Below are 19,899 nucleotides of genomic sequence, written 5' to 3'. Positions count from 1 at the left end.
CAAGCAGCCAGTCATTACGCGAGGCAGAGGTCTCTCGCGCCCTCTGCAAACACCAGTTGGCCATTATGAACGAGACACCCGAAAAAACTGTGCCTGGAAATGATCCCCTGTGACCCCAAGACTGCTTCATCACCTGCGGGAGGTTTGTGAAGGTTCTGGCCTGGCTGCAAGCAAAGCCCCGGGCTGTACAGACCGCTCTCTGCTGCCCAGCAGCCGCCTGATGTTCCAGCAGAAAGCAGGCAACATTCATTGCCCATTAGCCAGCATTTAGGCTTAAGCACACACAGTCCCCCCCTCCAGCACAGCCCCCTCTCCAAAGGCCTCTGTTCCCTCCCCCTGCCAAACAAAGGGGAAGTATAAGACACTTAGGAGACAGGATTATGAAGGTTTATTTGTCACATTTTGCCCCCCAGCAAATCCACAAACTCAGGTGAGGGGAGGGCTGGGTCAAGGGGGAGAGAGCAGAATGCCTGGACAGGAGGGGACGGAACCTTTATTGGGGGGGAGGTCAAGCTCTCAAGGCCCCCCAGGGACAGGCAGGAGAGCCCCAATCTCACAGCAGGCACCCCCACCCTCCTCGCCCTGCTCTGGAAAGAGGCCGGCCGGAAGGATGAGGACCTCCAGCGCCCGACGCTTTGGGACTCCAATGCCCAACAACCCCCACAAAGCCAAGAGCACAAGAAGAGTTGAACTACACGGAGAAGGCCTTGGATCCCTACCAGCATCCTGGTGGTAACAGCTCGTCGAGCCCCCAAGATCCTCATGTACCTTGTCCTGGATCCCAGCGGATCCCATTACTCACGCCACAGAAGACACATTGCTGCCTTCATCTTTCCTTCCAGGCAGAAACATACTCTCCTTGAAAAGCAGGGCACCCTAAAAGCACAGGGTGAGGGAGGGGAGGTTCCTCCTTTACGTGGGGCAGAGATGACCAAGAACCGAAGGTTCCGATACCTTCCTGGACCAGGATGACCCATGGAGCCCTAGTAGCGCAACTATAGGGGGGGAAATAGAAGTCTGCAAGTCTTTAGACTGATACACCCTGATATTTGGATTGTGACTTACATCTATATCCCAAAGATGGGTTTTTTTTTCAAAAGGCAACGGGACTTCCTTGGTTTTCTCCTTGAAAACATTTCGCTTCTCATCCAAGAAGCTTCTTTAGTTGTGATGAGCAGTGAAATGTCTTCAAGGAGAAAACCAAGGAAGTCCCGTTGCCTTTTGAAAGCACCTTTGGGACAACCATGGCCTGGATGACTGAGAATCTCCATAGCTCTCTCTCTCTTCTTGCAGCCCACTGCCAGGCCTCTGGAGCACGGCAATCCTGGCTGCTCTCTGGCCCCAATCAAGACCCCTCCTGTCTACCCTGCTCCATGCAAATGAGGGGAAGGGGCAGTATGTTCCCGTAATTAACCAGTCCTTGCTTGGAGAAAGCAAACTGGCATAAGAGCTTTCTGGCAGTGGGAGGCCAGGACGCCCTCTCCCCCAGCTGGCAACCGGACCAACTTCTCTGCAAGTTACCATTCCAAGGCAGGGCAGGCGAGGGTCCTCACGAAAGGACTCGGAGGGCTGGCTTGGATAGGACACAAGCAAAATCTACCACACACACTTCCAGGCAGACAACTTTGGCCTTTCCTCGCATTCATCACAAAGGGCTCTGGGCAGCTGCAGAAGAGAACGGAAGGAAGTCTGAAAACTGCCTCGCTAAAGGATCTTCCGGGTTATATTGGAACTCCACCTTTCCCCTTTCAGGCCTGCTGGGAAATCTCCCAGCGTGCCCAGGGCCCACACCAGCTCCCCTCGCCAAGGAGAGGGGGTGCTGGGAAAATGGTTTCTGACGCTCTCCTGGTCTCTCCGGGGGGTGGGGGGTGGGGAGACCCCCCGAGAACATGCTGGACGCCTAGGACAAAGCAACCGCCATTCCTGCAGCCAGAGCTACACTCGGAGCATGGCTAGCCAGACTACACAGCAAAGTCGACCCTAAGCAGAGCCAGCCACCCCGGGACGGTCGGTGAGCAGGCAGTGGCTCTCCTGCACCTGCAGGCCAAGGGCTCCAGGGGGTCGCTGCAGCCTGGCCGCCTCAAGGCTTAGAGCACCCAAAGCTCCTCCTGGGAAGACAGGCTGATCAGCCTGGTGTTTCCGGGGAGCTTGGACTCCCCCTTCTTCGGCGGAGGAGACTCGCCTTTTCTAAAAAAAAAAACCTACACACACACACACACACACACACACACCATTCCCCATCATCCGTTCTTCAGATCGGTTCCCGGCATTGTGTACTTTAGTGTTCTCTCTGGTATCAAAACTTACAGACCTGTAAGAAAACATCCTTTACTTTTAGCCAATCATTTCATAGGATTTTTCTGTTAAAATATAGACAGGGTTTTCTCCACCCTCCCCATTTTCTGTTTAACAAAAGCTTCTAGTTAATCTGCTGCTAACTTTACAGGTATTTATCTACAGCCCCCTCAGCTACCCCAATTCCAGAGAACAAGGCTGAGCTTGGTGCCCCTTTCCCTCCTCCCCACCCAGCTCTAAAGCACCCCCTGAAGCCGCCCTCCTGTTCTGGGTAGAGCTCGGAATAGCACAGCTGCTGACATGCCAAGTGAGGGGAGAAAAGGCACTCAACACAGAGACGTGTAAAAAGGGCCCAAGGCTCTCACAAAAAGCCTCGTCCAAACGAAAGAGGGAAAGATAGAAAAACGCCACCAAAATAGTTCATCTGTATAAAATGCCCTTCCAGGTTAGAAAAAGAAGAAAAAAATCGACACTGATCAGGGCTCTGGTTAAGGCCAGATCCGGGTTTCCCATTTCTCTACTGCAGCACAGAGACAAACCCAGAGAAGGCGTTTTGGTTTCTCAGCAACAGCTTTTAGCACCTGCTTGCCTGCTTGGGGGCAGCTGGGAGCAGGGCCAGGCGGGGCCAGGCCTGCATTTCCAGAAGGCCCTCTCGGCCAGGACTGTCACGATCAAGCCAGGTGATCTCCTCGCTCCCTAGGACAGCTTGCCCCCTCCCCACCTGCTACTCTCGTGCACAAAGGGCAGGACTCTCCACTCGAGCAGCCCCGAGACTGGCTGATCCTCTTCGCATCCACCAAGGCGTAGTGTACTGAGTCAAATGACAGATGAGGCAGAAATCGGCTGGTGAGTCCAGACCTATCCTGGCTGGGCCTGAAGCACACCCCTCTGAAAAGGCTTCTTCGGGGCAGGAAAGTTCTGGCCGTGGCAAAGCGCTTTCCAAGGCTCCTGCTGGGAGAAAGGCGTACGCTGGATTCACGAAAAGACATGGCACTGGACAGATCGTTCTCTTCCCGTGGCCGCCGGCCTCTTGCGCCCAGCCCACGTGCAAGGCCAAGGCGGGCACCAGAGCTCCTGGCATTCCAGACTCTTCTGGGTGTGTAAAGCTCCTGCAGTAGAAGTGGGGGGGGGGGAGAGAAAAATGCTTAGTTTTCTTTAGTGCACAGAGGGCAACAAACGACAGAAAAGGTGAACGGGAAAGGGGTGATTCACTTTGCCCCCCGTCAGTTCTCGTCACCCCCATATATGGGAACTGCATTCCAAAGACTCGGGTAGGGACCGATGCGGACAGCCCCTAAAGAAACGGCTGCTTACGATAAAGCAGCTTTCGGGCCGGTAAGGCACCACAAACTGCCCAGGATCATCTGCAGAAGGCAGCCCTTTCCTTGACTTTTATACCCTATGATTAGAGCTACTCACTTATAAATGGCCACCTGGTTGCTACCAATCATCCATTTGTTTTTAAATAAAGATGAAACATTTTAGTACGTGAGGAAAAAGAACAAGCGCAAATGGCTGACATATGAACCCAACCAAGCAAGGTTCAGACCCAACGCATTTAGCTTTTTCAACTTGGGCGATTCCATTTCCACTTGTCTCCTTCGTCCCAGACTGTCGCGTCTATTGGGAGGAACAATCAGGGTTGCATAGCACATTTTCTCCCAAGGAAAACAAGACTTTTTTCCCCTCCATCCATCCTCCTCCTCGTCTTCCTGTACAGCAGTTATTTTCATTTGAACAAAGCCAAACAGCATTTAGTTTGGCCCAAAGGACAGAAACTGCGTGGAGCCTTGCAAGAGCTGAAGCACCTTTCATCCCTTCGCAGAGAATGCCCTGGTGGCTGACAGCAGCTGAGGGAACTTCTATCTGAATGGAGAGGCCCGATTCATGGCTTTCCTGAACCAAGAAATATTGGGGAAAGGGAGGAGGGCTGGCTGTGGGGGTGGGGTGAGCAGCCTTCAGGAATCCAGAGCCAGCGTGTACATACCTTTGTCCACATGAAGTTAGCTGGGGACCCAACTGTGATTGGAAGCCTGTGACGTGCTGGGGTAACTCGGAGTAGACGGAATGGGCTCAAAGTTGAAATCCAGTCCTTCTCCATCCATGAGGTCGGTGCTGATGATGTAATCCACATCACACTGAAGGTCCTCCATGTACATATCAACATCCAAATCATTGGGCAGCTTATCCTGACTCCCATCAAAGGCCGGGAAAGTAGCAGGCAGAGACGACTGGGCGCCCATCTGGGCGGACTGTGCCGAGCCCGAGCTCTTCAAAGCAGACAGGCCAACGGGGCTCTGAGAAGAGGCCGCCATGGTAAAGGCGGAGGGCAGCCCGGCGCCACCAATGGACTCCAGCTGCTGCTCCAAAGGTTTTCTGAGCAGACTTCCCAGGCTCATCTTGGGCTTGGATGGCTGGTCCCCCAGGAGCAGGAAACTCTGACTGTTCACCCTGCTTCCGCTCTGCGGGAGAATTGGGTCCACCTGGGTCATCATCACATCGCTGGCTGGTGGCGAGTTGGATGTGAGGAGCTCCTCCAGCGACTGCGAGAAATGGCCGCTGGAGCTGGGCAGCAGGTGATCCATGGGACTGAACAGGGAGCTGCCAAACGAGCCGGAGGCCTGAGCAGCAGAGCTGGGGGCTCGCAAGGGGAAGGTGGGGTTCCTCTGGGCCGCCCCGCTGGACACCGGTTGCTGAGTGGCCAGCAAGGATGAGGAACTAGCCGACATCAGGTTCAGGCCATCAATGAGCTCCAGCTCCTCCGTCACTGTGGGAGGCACGTTGCTGGACGCGCTGGAGTAGACGAGGGTGGGGAGAAGCTCCTCGTCGGCAAGGTCCTCCTGCTCGGCCAGGACCGAGGAAAGCCCCACGCTGCTGGCATTCGAACTGGTCCGAGGCCGGATACTGGTCCACACCTCCGAGTCCTCATTGCTCCTGGAGGAAGGGCTGCCCGGCCATTTGGGAAACTGGGAGACGGGGCTGTCGGACGTCGGTTCTGGAGCAGCCGTCATGGGCGGCTTCTTCCTGTGCGTTTTCCCACGGAGCTTGGCCAGCTTGCTGCTGTTGTCCATGGAGGCCGCTCTTCTCCGTGGGGCTTTCCCACTTTTGCCGCCTTCGGGATTCAGCATCCACCAAGAGCTCTTCCCGGTCGCTTCATTGTGCACTTTGATGAACTTGTTATGCAGGGAGAGATTGTGCCGGATGGAGTTCTGGGAATAAAGCGGGAAGGAGAGAGGGTGAGATCAATCCCACAAATCCCACCCATGAGCCGCCCGGGGTTCCTGGGCCATAGGAAGACCTTCCTGGGTGTGCAGCTACAACCAGCCCCACCACCCGCAGTCTCTGGGGCACTGGGAAGCTGCCCTTTGACCTATCAGATTGCTCCCGCTTCCCTACGATAGCAGCCTGTGGATTTCAGGTTTGTCAGATCTTATTAGACTCAAAATACCGACCTGGAGAGGCGGTTGCTAAGCACATTCGGAGACCAAGAACCAGACTTTATAGAAAGCCTTGCCAAACATCCCAAGGTCACTGTCATTTCTTCCCCCTATTTTTCTGTTACACAGACATAATCTTGCATTTGAAACACCGACATCCTTTTCTTTTTTCCAATACTTTGCTTTAAATAATAAAACGTTAAATCATTTCAGTCATGCTATATAAACATTACGGTGGGGAAATCGGCATCCCCGCTGTACTATCACCAACTGCAAATAGTACAATCTATCAAGATTTATCATATTACAATACAAGGGGAAAAAACAACATGGGATAGAGTGTCCAGGCCACGAGTCACCCACCCAGTTTCCTTGTGGCTTGTCCGTTTGTCTCCTTTCCCAGAGGCCTCCTTGGCCCTTTTCTTCCCCTCCTGCACAGCGCAGGGATCGGGACCCTTGCAAGAATGGCAAGAATCCTGACACTTCCTTTCCCCGCTGGGTTTTCAGTGACTGGGTTCAAACACGGCACTAAGCAGTGGTGAAAGAAGCAACAGCGTGCTGAATGTGTACAACGCATCCAGCCCAAAGCAAACAAGCCGCTTTATCGTCCAGCACTGCATATGAACAGAGCCAGTGTGACTCCTTCTGAAGGGCATTCATCCGCCTCCAGACCAGGCGTGAAGAGAACGGGAGAGCAAATAACAAACTGGGCGGCCGGCATCCGAACCCACCAGCTATTAACAGAAATGACTGTTACCCTCCCAAGCGGCACAGAGCAGGCACAGATCTGACTTATGCCACTGGGCTACGCCTATTTTGAAACCTGAGCGGCCTTGCCTTGGCTCTGCCCCCTAACCAGTGTTACTAGCTGCTTGCCAACTGGCTACAACTGCACAGCCAGAAGTTCACGGATCCCAAGCCACAAAGCTGTTTTCAAATTCCAGCCGAGAATTCTTTGGCTCCCAGACTCCTTGTGATCGGGCAAAAACCACAGCTCCTTCATCCCTGACTGTTCTTGATTTAGAGCAGGGTCCTTATTCCCTGCGTGGTGTTTTGCAGGCTGTACATGGCTTCAGAGCTCCATCCCACAGGAGCCAGCAAAACAGCCGGCCAGCCACAGTCCCCCCTTTTCCCCAAAAGGAATGGTGGATGCCACCTAGTTGCGTAACCGGCAGATTCTGGCCCGCTTACAAAGTGACTTGAGAGCAAGAGGTGGGGAACAGCGTGTAACTTCCTAAGGATACTAGTCAGGTTTCACTTCTGGGGAAGAGGCTCGTCTGCCAGAACCGCAGTGTGCTCAGCTTTGCGTCAAGAGAGCTCTTTGGCCCCAGGACAGAGCTGCTCTGGGACTGCCAGCCTCGGCTTCTCTTCTGAGGCCAACAACCCCAAAGTCAACCTGAAATGCAGGAACAGCACAAACAGAGGAAGTCAGCTGTCCCCTCTCACGGCAGCCCTCTTCAGGACCAAGGGGGTCCCTTGCCCCAAAGCCATCTGTCTTGATCCAAAATCTCAGTGGGGCACCTTCTGGAGGTGCCAAGACTGTCTCCTACAAGCAAAAAAAAATGCTGTAATACTGAGCCACACAGTTTGGTGGGGGGGGGGCAAAAGAGTGGAATGAGTCAGAATCACTCCCCAAAGAACAGCCAGAAGTTACAGCAAAGCAAAATAGTTTAGGACAGAGGTGAGAGGAACCAGGTTCACTCACACACACTGTGCTGAGCTGTCATCTGGTTTGCTGTCTGCTTAGCATGTTTATGAACCCAATCAATTGTGACTCTAAAACAAAAGCAAAAGTTTACAAAAACAAGCTTAGTGGATGGGTGAACCCAGCCAGAAGGTTCTAAAAATGTCCAGGTTCAAATCACTAAATCTGATCACACATTCGTGGCAAAATGTTTAATCAATACTCCCAAAAAAGCTTAGCTCCTTCTCTGAAAAAAAGGAAAACAAAAACTTGGAACCCCATGAGCAAACTAAACCCCGTTTTAAAACAAGTTGAGGATTACAAGCTCAAAGCACATTACCTGACACCCCCTTTCTAAACAGCAATTTCTGTACCCTGTAATTTCATGGGGGAAAGAGATCCATTTTTTAAAAGCCAGAGCTTTCAGAAGACTCTTCGCCTTGACTTCTGTTGCCTTCTCAGCATGGATCCATCTCCTCCACTCCCACATTTTCTGATGCGGGTTCCTCAGTCCAGATGACTTGATACTGTCTTGGAAGAAGGCTACTACTTTGGGCGCCATCAGTCTATTTCAGGATATCAAGTAGTGGAAAAGCAGCACCAATTAGCTCTCTCTTCACCACAAGCAAACACTATTTTGATACTACAGTCCGGCCCTAAAATGGATCTTAAAAGGGCTGAGCGGTAATAGCTCATTCAGGAGCTTCCAAACCTACAACTGTTTGGCAGCTGGTTGGGGCAAACTGTCCTCACCAGAACAGACAGGAAATCATGGTTTGATGAGCCAAACACTCAGACATTCCTGGGAGGAAGGAAAAGCATCTCCTGTATCAAATTGCCAGCTCCTACAGAAGCGTCTGCCAAGGAAGGAATTTGCCCTCCGTAATGGAGCTGGAAAAGTTCAAGTCAACATAGCCAAGGAATATCGTGCTGACTGCAGAAACCAGGAAGAAGGATCTAATGTTCTGAGGGCAACCTGCTTGCCAGAGGTAGACGACAACTCACGGCATCACAGCCACACTGATTGCCTAGGGTTCTTCAACAAAAGAGAAAACAACTTTTCCCTAACCATGTTCCTCACATAATTTTATATTTTTATTTTTTTTATTTTAATCCCATTTATATCCCGCCCTTCTCCGAAGACTCAGGGCGGCTTACAATTTAAGCACAAACCAATGTGCTTAGCAGTAGCCTTCATTCTATGTATATGCCTGCTTATTAGGGCTTTCACACACACCCCAAGCGGCATTATTACAAAGTCAACTTAATTGCCCCCAACAATCTGGGTCCTCATTTTACCTACCTCGGAAGGATGGAAGGCTGAGTCAACCAATCTGCCTGGTGGGATGCGAACCTGCACTAATTGCAGGCAGCTGGTGTTACTTAAGGAGGCATTAGCCCACTGCGCCACCAAGGCTCCTTCGTGGAAATGGAAATCGCCATTTACTCACCTCACCTCACCTCACCTGATTGTCTCGCTTGATCCCTGCAGGTGAGATTTGAGAATATTTATGTACAGGTAGTCCTTGGTTAACAACCACTTGTTGAGTGACCAAAGTTACAACAGCACTGAACAAGTGGCACTTACAACTGGTCCTTGAGGTTCTGGCTGGCCCAGCACCTTCACAGTCACGTGGACACAACGTGGGCACTTGGCAACCGGTTCAAACGTATGACAGTGACAGCATCCCAAGGTCAGGTGGTTGCTCTCTGCTGCTTCCCAGCTGGTCCCAATGAGCAAAATCGATTGGGAAGCATGCCGAAAAAGTTGCAACTTGCCCAGGTAAATCTCCCATGCCTGGCAACAGCCACTCCAAGCCTCTCCACCCTGGCACTGCACCAGCCCCTCACACGCCCTTAAGTGCCCCCTGCCACACTTGGGTTATGCCAAACCCTCACCTATCCTCTTCCCTTACCTGCTTGCCAACCTGCAAGAGAGCTGCCTGGGACTAGCAACTCCCTCCTGGCTTCCCCACAATTGTGGTTGTTCAAAGCCAGCAGGATGTTGTAAAGAGATCCTTGCTAATTTCCTCTGCCCTTTATTTTAACTGAACAGCTTTTTTTTATTGGTCAGTGAGTGTTAGATTCTTGCCAGCTTCAGTATCCTGGTAATGCGACTGGGGGGAAACACAGCTCCAATCTGCCTCTGCACAGGCTCCTTCCAGAGGAAACCTTTCTTCAGGAACCAGCATCAAAGTCTTCCCCAGATAATTCCACTTGGGTTACCAGGAGCAGCCAGGGAGCTGCTGCACGAGGAGCGGGTGGGAAAGTGCCTGCTGGGACTCTGAACCCAACTGGCTTTGGGGTGGGGCATGTTTGTCCTATTCTGATTCAGTTAAGCACACCCTGTTTTTTTAATCTACTCTTTCAGCCAGGAAACATTAGTTGATAATATCCTCTCTGCATTCTCTAGCATTAACTGCCCTGAAATATCACCAAGTTGAAACTTTATTTGCTTCCTCATCTTTGTTCTATTCCCCCCACCCCAAGAAACTGCCTTCTCCTCCTCGACCCAGTAACCAATAACCCAGCAGCCGTCATAAACCTGGCCATACCGAGAAGACGTGCACCGATATATCGCTGGCTTCATTCACACATCAACCCAAGCCATAATGCAGCATAGCTTGTTTGTTTGAAGCTTAGAGAACTATATGGATACAGCCATTGTAATTAGCATACTTATACCTAAGGACTGTCAAAACGTATATTTTTCTAAAAACAGTGTCAGACCTTCCTACTGGTGCTTTCCCAAGGCACCACACCTTTTCTGCATGTAATAGAGTTCACTGAAAAAGGAAGGATCTGCGCAGCCCAGAACCAAACAGGCTCTTAAGGGGGGGGAAAGCACAGAAATGCACCCTTTTGCCCTCGTGAGCTTTAAGGACGCTTAAGGGGAAAATGTAAAAAAGTTACTTATAAACCATGAAGAAGGAAATGCAACTACACTGTGCTACATCATCTGAATATTCTCCTTTTAACTCAATTCTTAAATTCTGTATCAGAGGGACAGGAGAAACACCCATCGAGCCATTTCCAGGCATTCAAAGCCACCAGCAGAGTACAGCGTTCCTCTGAAGAGACTGAAAAGGAACATTAGAGGAGGTTTGGCACATCCTCGTCTTAAAGTGAACTATGACAGCCAGTGCAGGGACATCCATCTTCTTCTCCTGGCAATCGGCACCAGAGAAGCCCAGCACAGGGTTTCACGTCCCAAGGTCCAAACCACAGCCAGGGCTTCTTCCATCTGTACCTCAGAAAAGATCCCTTTTTAAATTGCATAATGCTGTACAGAATAAAATGAAGCCAAACACTGTAGTTAAAAAGGTCTGTTCAATAATTGCCCTTAGAACTCCAGTTAGTGAACTTTCATGATTCAGCATCTTCATGCTCCTAAAAAAAAGACTGAGCCACTGGGGGTTTAAATTCTGCTCAGACTGAAAGAGTGTCACTCATAAACCTCTGCATTCCAAAACAGCAGAGATAGCTTGCTACATGATTGGGATACCCCGTGAGCATCAGTCATAAATATATGTTTAAAATCAACAGAGACCCTCCCCTAAACAAAGGCTTTTTCCTAAGCAGGGCCAAAAAGCTTCTCATTGTAAAGAAAGATGGCAGACAAGCATTTCCAGCTCAAACAAATTTCTACCATATATGCATACTCTAAAAAAAAGTGGATAATTCATACACGTGGTGCTATTCTGGCACTCAGAACAGAGACAAACAGCCACTGAAGGAGTCGACTGCCTTTATGGCTGGCACTGCCAATTTTTCAAACAAATACGAGTCATGCTGAAAAAAGCCTTTAAAAAAAAAGACTGCCAGCCATACCGCATTTCCTCAGAGCAGAAGAGACGTGCTCGCTCTCGGCTCAGAGGTCCTTTTCTGAAAGGAGGGCTGTGAGGGCTAGGAATGCAGGCTATGAAGGAGATATTTATATTAAGCATCAGCACAGCTGGGTGACAAAGAGCTGAAGCCTGGGACTGAGAAAGTTGTGACACTCGGTCCTCTGCACCAGACTGGCTGGAAGTCCCAGACCTCACTCCTGCCTTTCCAAGAAACAGCGGAGAACATTTACAAAGGGGGCAGGGAGTGGCTTTTCTTGGAAGTGCTGAAACAAAGTGAACTGCAGGGTCAAGCTCAAGAGGAAAGAGCACAACATTGGTGGGGGGGAGTCATCTGCTGCACAGCTTCCCAAAGTCCACCCTTTGATGACTGTTCAGGATCCATCCTGAACATGTGAAGTAAGCCAAGATTTAAGACAACTTCACAAATCAAACCAGGCAGTGATTTATTATATCCAGTTTGTCTAAGGTGATTGGACATTCAGTAGACAAAAATGGAACAAAGCTGTAAAATCTCTTCCCAAATCAAGAAAACCCCTACCCCCAACCCCCCAATCATAAATTTTACTTTTTCAAAGGGAGACAAAGGAGGTAGAAGAAGCCTGCAGACATTTCTGGACTTTTCTCAAGGCCTACAGGAAGCAGCTTCCTTGCCCTCTCTTTCTAATTTCCAGCCACTGAAGCCGTTCTCTTACCGGCCGATCAGGTAAACCTCCCCGCAGAGCTCTGCCCTTGCAGTAACACTGCAGGGTATCTGGGCCATGGCAATAATCAGGGTAGTGTGGTGAGAGCCAATCCCAGATCTCTCTGCCCAGGGACACCCTGCAGGAGTCAATATTGCCAGTGCACATGGCACTGAAGCCACCGTCCTTTCCACTGCGGCTGAAACTCCTACAAGGGTTAAGATTAAAGAGTTCCAGCGTGTCAGCTGTAAACGGGCTCAAGGCCAAGCAGCTGCCTAGGTGCTCAGCAACTTAACAGCAGAGCGGGGCCATCTGTAGCTGGGCTTGTTTGGTGTCCTCTCCCCGCCTTTGTGATTTTTCCCTCCCTAACTGAAAAGGAGGCAGTTGCCTTACCTGGCAGGATGGAAGAGTTCGAGCTCTTTGCGTCGGTAGCCCTGCAAGATGGCAAAACCGCCACACAGGCCAATCTATAGAAACAAGCAACTCCACCTCATCTAAAAGCAGGTTCCAGGAAGCAGGAGGTTTCCTGAAGCTGGCATTCTGCACATGCTCAGAAATGTTCTATTTTAGAACAGCACTTTATCCTGAAGCTCTTGAAACTAAATCCTGTTCAAGTAACTTGGACAGTTAACAAATGAGGGACTACTGCACATCAGCCCAAAGATGTGCAGCCTGTTTCCAAATATGCGGCAAGACGTGGGGACAGTCAGCGTTGAACCGCCTGTGTCCTAACCCTGCCTTCCAGAGCTGTTTTCTAAACAACACGTTTGCAAGCTGGCACTAAAAGCCGTTTTCTGAGGAAACGATGCCAGAATTTCCACAATGCACCTGCAGAACCCCTTAAAACATCGGACCATCCCTGGCAGTTTTTAGAATTTACCAGAATTCCTGTGGGTTTTTTTGTTTTACCCTGCCAAAAGAATTGGAAAAAATGTGCAATTTACTGCCTTCCATTCCTATTGCTACGATTCAAGAAAAAATGTGATATCTTGGCACCGCAATATTTTTATCATATAGAACTCAATGGTTTTTTAAAAGATAATGAGGCTAAATTTCAGGTTTCACATAATGCGGTTAAGGACGGAAAGCGAAGGCCTAACTCACCAAGCATTATTCCAGTTAAAAAAAAAAACAGCCGTGCAAAACGGACTGGAAATACCGCCAGGAAAAGGGAGCCGCTCTCGGGGCCCGAGACCGAGCGGGGCGGCCCTCCTGGATCCTCCCGGGGCGCCTCCGGGGCCTCCAACAGCAGCCGCAGCGGCGGGAGGAGGGGGGTCGTCCGGCAGGGCCGCCGGGGGGGAGCGGGGCTCACCTTCCAGCCGGCGGAGCTGTTGCTGTCGCCCTTGTCGCGGAAGTAGGGGACGGAGCGGACCATCCACTCGTAGATCTGCGCCAGGGTCAGCCGCTTGTCGGGCGCGCTCTGGATGGCCTGGCTGATCAGGTCGGCGTAGGACTGGCTGCCCCAGGCGTTGCGCCGCGCCCCGCCGGACCCCGCGCCGCCCCCGCCGCCCTTGCGCGCCCCGCCGCCGCCGCCCCCCGCCGCCCCCGCCGCCGCCCCGGGAGCCTCCCCGCCGCCGCCGCCGCCGCCGCCGCCCGCCGGCTCCTCCGGGCTGGTCGCCGCCTCCCCGGGCTCCGGCTCGACCACGGCCACCAGCTCGGGCCGGGGCAGCGGCCAAGTGCAGGAGCGCGGGCGGCTCTGCGGGGGGAACTCCGGGTCCAGCGCGGCCAGCGACGAGGAGGAGGACTCGGACTCGGCCGCCTGGGGGCTCCCGGCCGGTTCCGCCATGATGGCGCCGCCGCCGCCTCTCCCGCCGCCCTCAGCGCCGCCACATCAGCGCCTCAGGCCGGGGCGCCCGGCGGGGAAGCGCCCGCGGAGCTCCGGGGCCCACGCCGCGGGTCTCCCCGGCCTGGCTCGCCGCTCGCTTTTGCGCCCGCCCGCCCGCCCGCCGACCCGCCCGCCGCGGCCTCGCCGCTGCCCAGCCGAGCGCAGAGCCACGAGAGCAGCTCGCCGCCTCGGCGGCACTCTGTTTACCACAGGCGAGGCAGGCAGGCAGGCGCCCCTCCGCGCGTGCGCCGTCACAGCGCCTCTGCGCACGGCCAGGGACTCTCTTTCCCGTCAGGCAAAGCAAGCAGACGGGCGCTGGGGCGAGGTACCTTCCGAACTACAACTCCCGGAGGGCCTCGCGGCAGCAGGGAAGGATGGGCGGATGCCTGTATACGCCTTCTTTTGGTGGCCCTTACATAAGCAGGCGGCCAATCCGCTGCCGCCAAAACAAGTCCGTCGTGCTGTGCCGAGATGACGCCCCTCCACCCCCCGCCTTGCTGGCTGTTCCAAAGTTACGCCCTCCTCCTTTCCGCAGCTGGGCTGTGACCTCTTGTGCTGTTCGCCGCTTGATCTAAACTCGCTCCAAATGGAACGGCATCTCTTGATGGGTTCACACCGCAAACGTTGGCCGTGCGTTTCACAGTCTTTAGGCAAGGGCGAGAAATCAGCCTCTCCCCATTAGGCAAAGCTACAGCAGCTAAACTCACGAGCCTCCTTGGCTGGCTGAGGCGGCGAGGGCAGCCGGCTGTGATGCAAGCCCCCTGGGCCACTTTTGGCACCCTCCGTCGTGCGAAAATCCAACCCCCGTGCTTAGTACACAGCTTAGTCCGTGCGTCATGAACCCCTAGCTCTTCCAGATGAGGAAATTCCTTTAATCACAGGACTTTCTAGTAGGCAGTGGTGAAACGTTTGCTCCCTTTTTAATATTTCATGCATTTTCCTTCTGACAGGACATGGTACTTATGACTTATCAGAGGCTGGACGATCGTCTGAATATGGTTAACCTGATTATTAAAATATTGTCTGGATAGAGTGAATCATAAGATACCTGGGCAAACTGGGTTTATGCAAGAAAATAACCAAAAGTTAAAACTGGCCAATCTAGCATCGTCTGCGGATGCGGCTAGTGGGGAACAGCTGCAAGTAGTCAGAAATGACTACACTTGCCCATCAGGGAGCAATCCAAGCTCCACCTGGTTTTAATGCACGTTGGAGCTCTCAATCTATCAGCATGGGCATACCTGATCATAAACAGTAACAGAAGGGAAAAGGCATTTCTGGGTCCACACTTTCAGTTGCTTTTGGGCAAAAACACACCTTCCAAGTCACTATATTGCCGCCTCAGGCAGGACTCTTAATTCGAAGATGGGCAGGTTTGTCTGGGCTGTAAAAAGAGATTGTTGAATGCAACTACAAACTGAAAAATCCCAGAGACCAGAAGGTATGTCAGGTGTCACTCTCCAAGGTCAAGAGAAAAGGGCCACGGGATCCCTGTTCCCAGCCTTCAGGCCACTGCTATGCCCTGTCCAAAGATGCACCGCCTAAAGTTAAAAGCAAGCAGATTGTAGGAAATTCTACTACTGTGTCCCCGGTGGGGTTTTTTTTGGGGGGGGGGGAAAGCTATATATAAGGTCATCCCTGGGAGCCCACCTGCTGCAAAATCCCTTATCCTGGCTGGAAATTCTGGAGGGTGAAAGGCTGCTTCAATCCAGTTCACCTTCACCTTGCCGGTTCTTGCGCTTTGCTGACACCTGCTGTAGGAATTGGCTGGTGTGTTTTTTCCTTCTTCCCGTTTTGGTTGCAGCATTTTCAGCTGCATTTTGCTTTCAAGTACTTGGATGCTGCTTCTGCGGCGGCTGTTATTACTACTATGCTTGGGCTCCGCTTTTCTATTTTGAAGGAGGCGGTTATAAATGCATCGAAATATCATGAGAAGGAAGAGCAGAATTAAAACGGGAGGGGGAATAACCCTCCCCACGCGAACTTCCAGGACCTTTTTTAAAGTTTGCAATCCGACGAACAGAAAATCCCACCGCATTTTAAGGCGTTCTGATTTCTGAGCCAAGGCACGTTCGGTCCCCGCCGCCGCAGCCTGCATCGCGCAGAGCGTCAACGGCCCTTCGGCTCCACGGGACAGGGCGAGGCGATCTCGCGCACGCGCCCAAATCACGAATATTTCCCTCTACGAGGCAAGAGGCATTTCCTTGCGGTGCAGCAGTCAAGGCCCGCTGGCAGACAGCCCCGCATCGTGGATATTGCCTCCCTTCTGCTGGGTGCGGGCCGGACGTAATGCTAAATGCAGGTTCCCGGGGACCGGAATTCCGGAAGTCCGCGCCATGGATAACGCATCAACGCTCCCTTCCCGACAAGGATAGGCTTAGCTTGTGCGCGTTGCGGGGTTGGCGCGTCGCGAACCCCGGAACCTGAATCTCAGTTGCGGTTATGCAGGGCGGAAGGGACGCCGCGCCTTTCCGCGCAGGTTCCGGGGCGGCGCTATGTATTGCGGCGCCGCAGCGCTGAGGAGGTGGAGGCGGCGGCCGGAGTAGCGGCGGCGGCGGCGGCGGGGCGGGTTCCGCTGAAGCGGCTCTGACTGAGCTCCCCACCGCGTCTCGCCATCATGTCCGAGGCGGCGGTAGCCGACACGCGGCGCCTGAACTCGAAGCCGCAGGACCTGACGGACGCCTACGGGCCGCCCAGCAACTTCCTGGAGATCGACATCTTCAACCCGCAGACCGTGGGCGTCGGGCGGGCCCGCTACACGAGCTACGAGCTCCGCATGAGAGTGCGTGGGGCGGGGCTTCACGGGGGCGGGGCTTCCACGCCTCCCCCCCCCCGGGTGGGGCTGCCAAGTGGGCTGTGGGCGGGGGGTGGCTCCGGGAGCCTGCCTGGCCCGCCGCCCTGCAGGGGGGGCTCGCTCTTGCTCAGCTCGGGGACGGCCTTCGGGGGCTGGCTGCCCGCCCGCTGGAGAGCGGCGCCCCGCGGAAGAGCCCGCGACCCGACGGTGGGGGAAGGCCCGGAAGCTTCGGGGGCCGGGTGGGAGCCCCTGCCTGTCTGCCTGCAGCAAGGAGGGGGGCTTCTCCTGCAGGGGCCCGTAAACGGGGCTCTGCCTTCCCAAAGCACCTCTGGGGAAGGCCGGGAGGGGCCGCCGCCTTCAACAGGCTCCTCTTTCTGCCCAGACCAACCTGCCCATCTTCAAATTGAAAGAGTCCTGCGTGAGGCGGCGATATAGTGACTTTGAATGGCTGAAGAATGAGCTGGAGCGGGACAGCAAGGTGAGTGCCGGCGGCCGGGCAGATGCCCTTGTCTGGAGTCAGAGGCGGCTCTGGGGCGACACATTTCGGGCTGAGCATCTGGAGATGCCCGTGAGAACAGCGCGTCTCGCAAGGGTGCAGTAGGTCTCGCTGCTAAAATGACATTGTCGGCTTGCAGATTGTAGTACCTCCATTGCCAGGCAAGGCCTTGAAGCGCCAGCTTCCTTTCCGAGGTGACGAGGGCATCTTCGAGGAGTCCTTCATAGAAGAAAGAAGACAAGGCTTAGAACAGTTCATCAACAAGTAAGGCCTGAGGTCACGTAGGGCTCTTTGCGGAAGCTGAACTCTGGGAAAGAGTGGCTGGGTCATGCCAGAGGCAGGGAAACTCGCTGAATTAAGGGTTTAGTGCTTTAGATGAGGGGGTCTCTAAACTTGGCAACTTTAAGACTTGTGGACTTCAACTCCCAGAATTCAGCCAGGAAGTCCACATTTTAAAGTTGTCAAGTTTGGGGACCCCAACGTTAGATGAATCTCATTTGCTTTAGTAGACACTGTTTGAAACCTCAGTTAAATTCTACAACTAGTTCTCGACTTATTATAATGGAGCCTGCAATTATGGTTGTTAGTCATCCAGCAGTAATTGTAGTTGATTTTATGACCTTTTTTATGGTGGTCATTAAGTGAATGTAGCGGTCAATAAATGAATCCATTTTATTCAATGAGCATTTTTTGCCAGAAGCCAGAACTAAACAGCAGAAGTAGAAAGCATTAAAAATTGTGTTTGTATGTCTGAGACGCTGTAAACAGCTGTAAAGGTGAATCCGTTGGCAAGCTCCCCAACTGTAACTGCATGACCGTGGGGGGGAGGGGGGGGTTGTGGTGTCCAACCTTTGAAATTGGGTCATAAGTATGTGTTTGAGGGATTGATGGTAAGTTGAGGACTACCTGTATTTCCATTAAATGAGCAGAACACGTTTAGGGTTAAATAGGTGGACTAAGTTCAGGCAAGACCTGGGTTCAAGTCCATCCTCAACTGATAGATTCACCTCTTTTTTGTCTCTTTTTTGCATCTTGCCTTATCCAGTTATGGGCGGTGGACGTTAGTCTTCTGCTATGGGCAGAGTGCAAAAGTATTTGTCCATCAGAGAATATATATCCTCCATCGGAATAAGAGCCATATGCTGTTCCTTGGCCTGCTTCCTCTGCCACCGCCAGCATCTGTTATCTACCTCTCATATAAACTGACATCTTCTCAATTTGTTTTTCCAATGGAGCTCAGGGAACAGAACAGAGTGAGTGTCTAGATCCCTTAGCAAACTCTTATTTTGCTGGTTCCTTCAGGGCCAAAGGAAAAAGAATGGTGACTACAGCAAGACCCTGATTGCATTGTATACCCGTTGTGATCTTTCTTTCTTGTGTAATGTCAACCAGTAGGTAGCTACTGGACCATGTAACCCCCCTGCCTTTCCTCATTCTCCTGGCAGAATCGCTGGACACCCGCTGGCACAGAATGAGCGCTGCTTACATATGTTCCTGCAAGAAGAAACTATTGATAGGAATTACGTCCCAGGGAAGGTCCGCCAGTAGGGGAGCCTGGCATCTTCCATATTTTTCCTCTCTCCTCTGCAAAAATGACATTTATTTTTACACTTTCTTCTGAATCAGCTTTTTTTCTCTTTCTGAACTCCCCGACTTCTCCAGTGTTGCCTATCATGCCATCCCATTCCACCCCAGCCATGACAAATTCTGTTGGTTTTTGGTTTCTGCATGAAAGGTGAGGATTTATGAATAGCTGTACTTATCGGTGGATGTGTAAAGCTTGCCAGGAACTTGTGTAAGAATATACTCTTGGGATTTGAGCCTTCTGCTTTTGGATATGGAGGTAGGGAGTTTTCCTGCCTGGACATGTGTCCCTGGGGAGAACTTGGCACACAGAGTCTCTGTTGCTCAGAGCTTTTCTTTCTGTCAATATTAGTATCTCTCGGGCCTGAATGATTAAAGCCAGTTTCTGCTTTCTAGTCCCATCTCCCTTCTTTGAAGATAGTGTTATGGACCAAAAACCTCTTTTGTCAGCAATTCCAAATTCCTCTTTGGAATTCTACTCAGCCATCATGCAGGGACACAGGTGAAACACAGAAGAGTTTTTACCAACTATTTCTGGTGGAAGAGAGGATCCCCCATAGAGTAGGCAAAATCTGCACCCCTGCAGATATGAGGCTCCCCATAATTTTTCAGCAATCTCTTGTGCAGGCCACTGCAGATTATACCATGCAAAATTACAGGCTACAGTAGCCTGACGTACAGCAAAAGGCTGTGCAAGCATTTCATACTTGAAAGCACCAAGAATCGTTGTAGGGCTTCTTCAGCCCATCAGGGATCCTTTAGCCAAATGAATCTTTTCCCTGGTTTATGCTGCAGCTGCAGAGGGCAGCCAGTTGATCCTAGGAAAGCGGCTGTATCTGCTTTTTTTGGAGAGGGGAAGGTTGTTTCTGGGTTTGGACCCTGCGTGATCTAGTCATTTTTGCCTTTGAGCTGGAAGTTGTACTATGCAGTGCTTGACCTGCTTCTTTTGCAGAATCTTTCTCTGAGCTCACAACTCTCAGCTTGCAAGATTGTGGTGCAAATTTCTCTGCTGTTTCATATGTAATGAAACAGATTTTATAGACGAGCGTGGGTATTTTGTTGTCCCCCAAGGAGCCTCCTCAGTTGACTAGGCCTCTGTAATGCCCAACATTCTCTATGGGTTCCTCCCGCCAGGAGGGGTAGAATATCAGTCCATATCCCAAAGGCGTTACTTCTTTTGCACCTTCCACAGTTTAGGGTGGGCATTTAAGATAGGGAGTGAAAAGGGAGAGGCCGTATAAATTATTTTCTCAGCA

The 19,899-nt window shown here is 52.2% G+C and overlaps 2 protein-coding genes across 2 annotated transcripts; one reads left to right on the top strand and one right to left on the bottom strand.

Annotated features, from left to right (window-relative positions):
* Positions 1-369: 369 nt before the first annotated feature.
* On the bottom strand, positions 370-14,013 carry FOXO4 (forkhead box O4). The gene is made up of 3 exons (XM_083371760.1): positions 13,257-14,013; positions 4,283-5,504; positions 370-3,404 (listed from the first exon to the last, which is right to left on the bottom strand). The coding sequence occupies exons 1-2, from the start codon at positions 13,728-13,730 to the stop codon at positions 4,299-4,301; spliced, it is 1,680 nt and encodes a 559-aa protein (XP_083227886.1). The 5' UTR covers positions 13,731-14,013; the 3' UTR covers positions 370-3,404; positions 4,283-4,298.
* A 2,241-nt stretch (positions 14,014-16,254) lies between these two features.
* On the top strand, positions 16,255-19,038 carry SNX12 (sorting nexin 12). Its single transcript, XM_083371913.1, has 4 exons — positions 16,255-16,551; positions 16,946-17,041; positions 17,199-17,323; positions 18,505-19,038. Exons 1-4 carry the CDS (start codon positions 16,387-16,389, stop codon positions 18,605-18,607), a joined length of 489 nt encoding a protein of 162 aa, XP_083228039.1. The 5' UTR covers positions 16,255-16,386; the 3' UTR covers positions 18,608-19,038.
* Positions 19,039-19,899: the final 861 nt, after the last annotated feature.

The sequence above is a fragment of the Vipera ursinii genome, assembly GCF_947247035.1.
Source record: "Vipera ursinii genome assembly, chromosome: 12".
Classification (NCBI taxonomy): domain Eukaryota; kingdom Metazoa; phylum Chordata; class Lepidosauria; order Squamata; family Viperidae; genus Vipera; species Vipera ursinii.
Note: the sequence above shows the minus strand (reverse complement) of the source record. Positions and strands in the feature narration are given on the sequence as shown.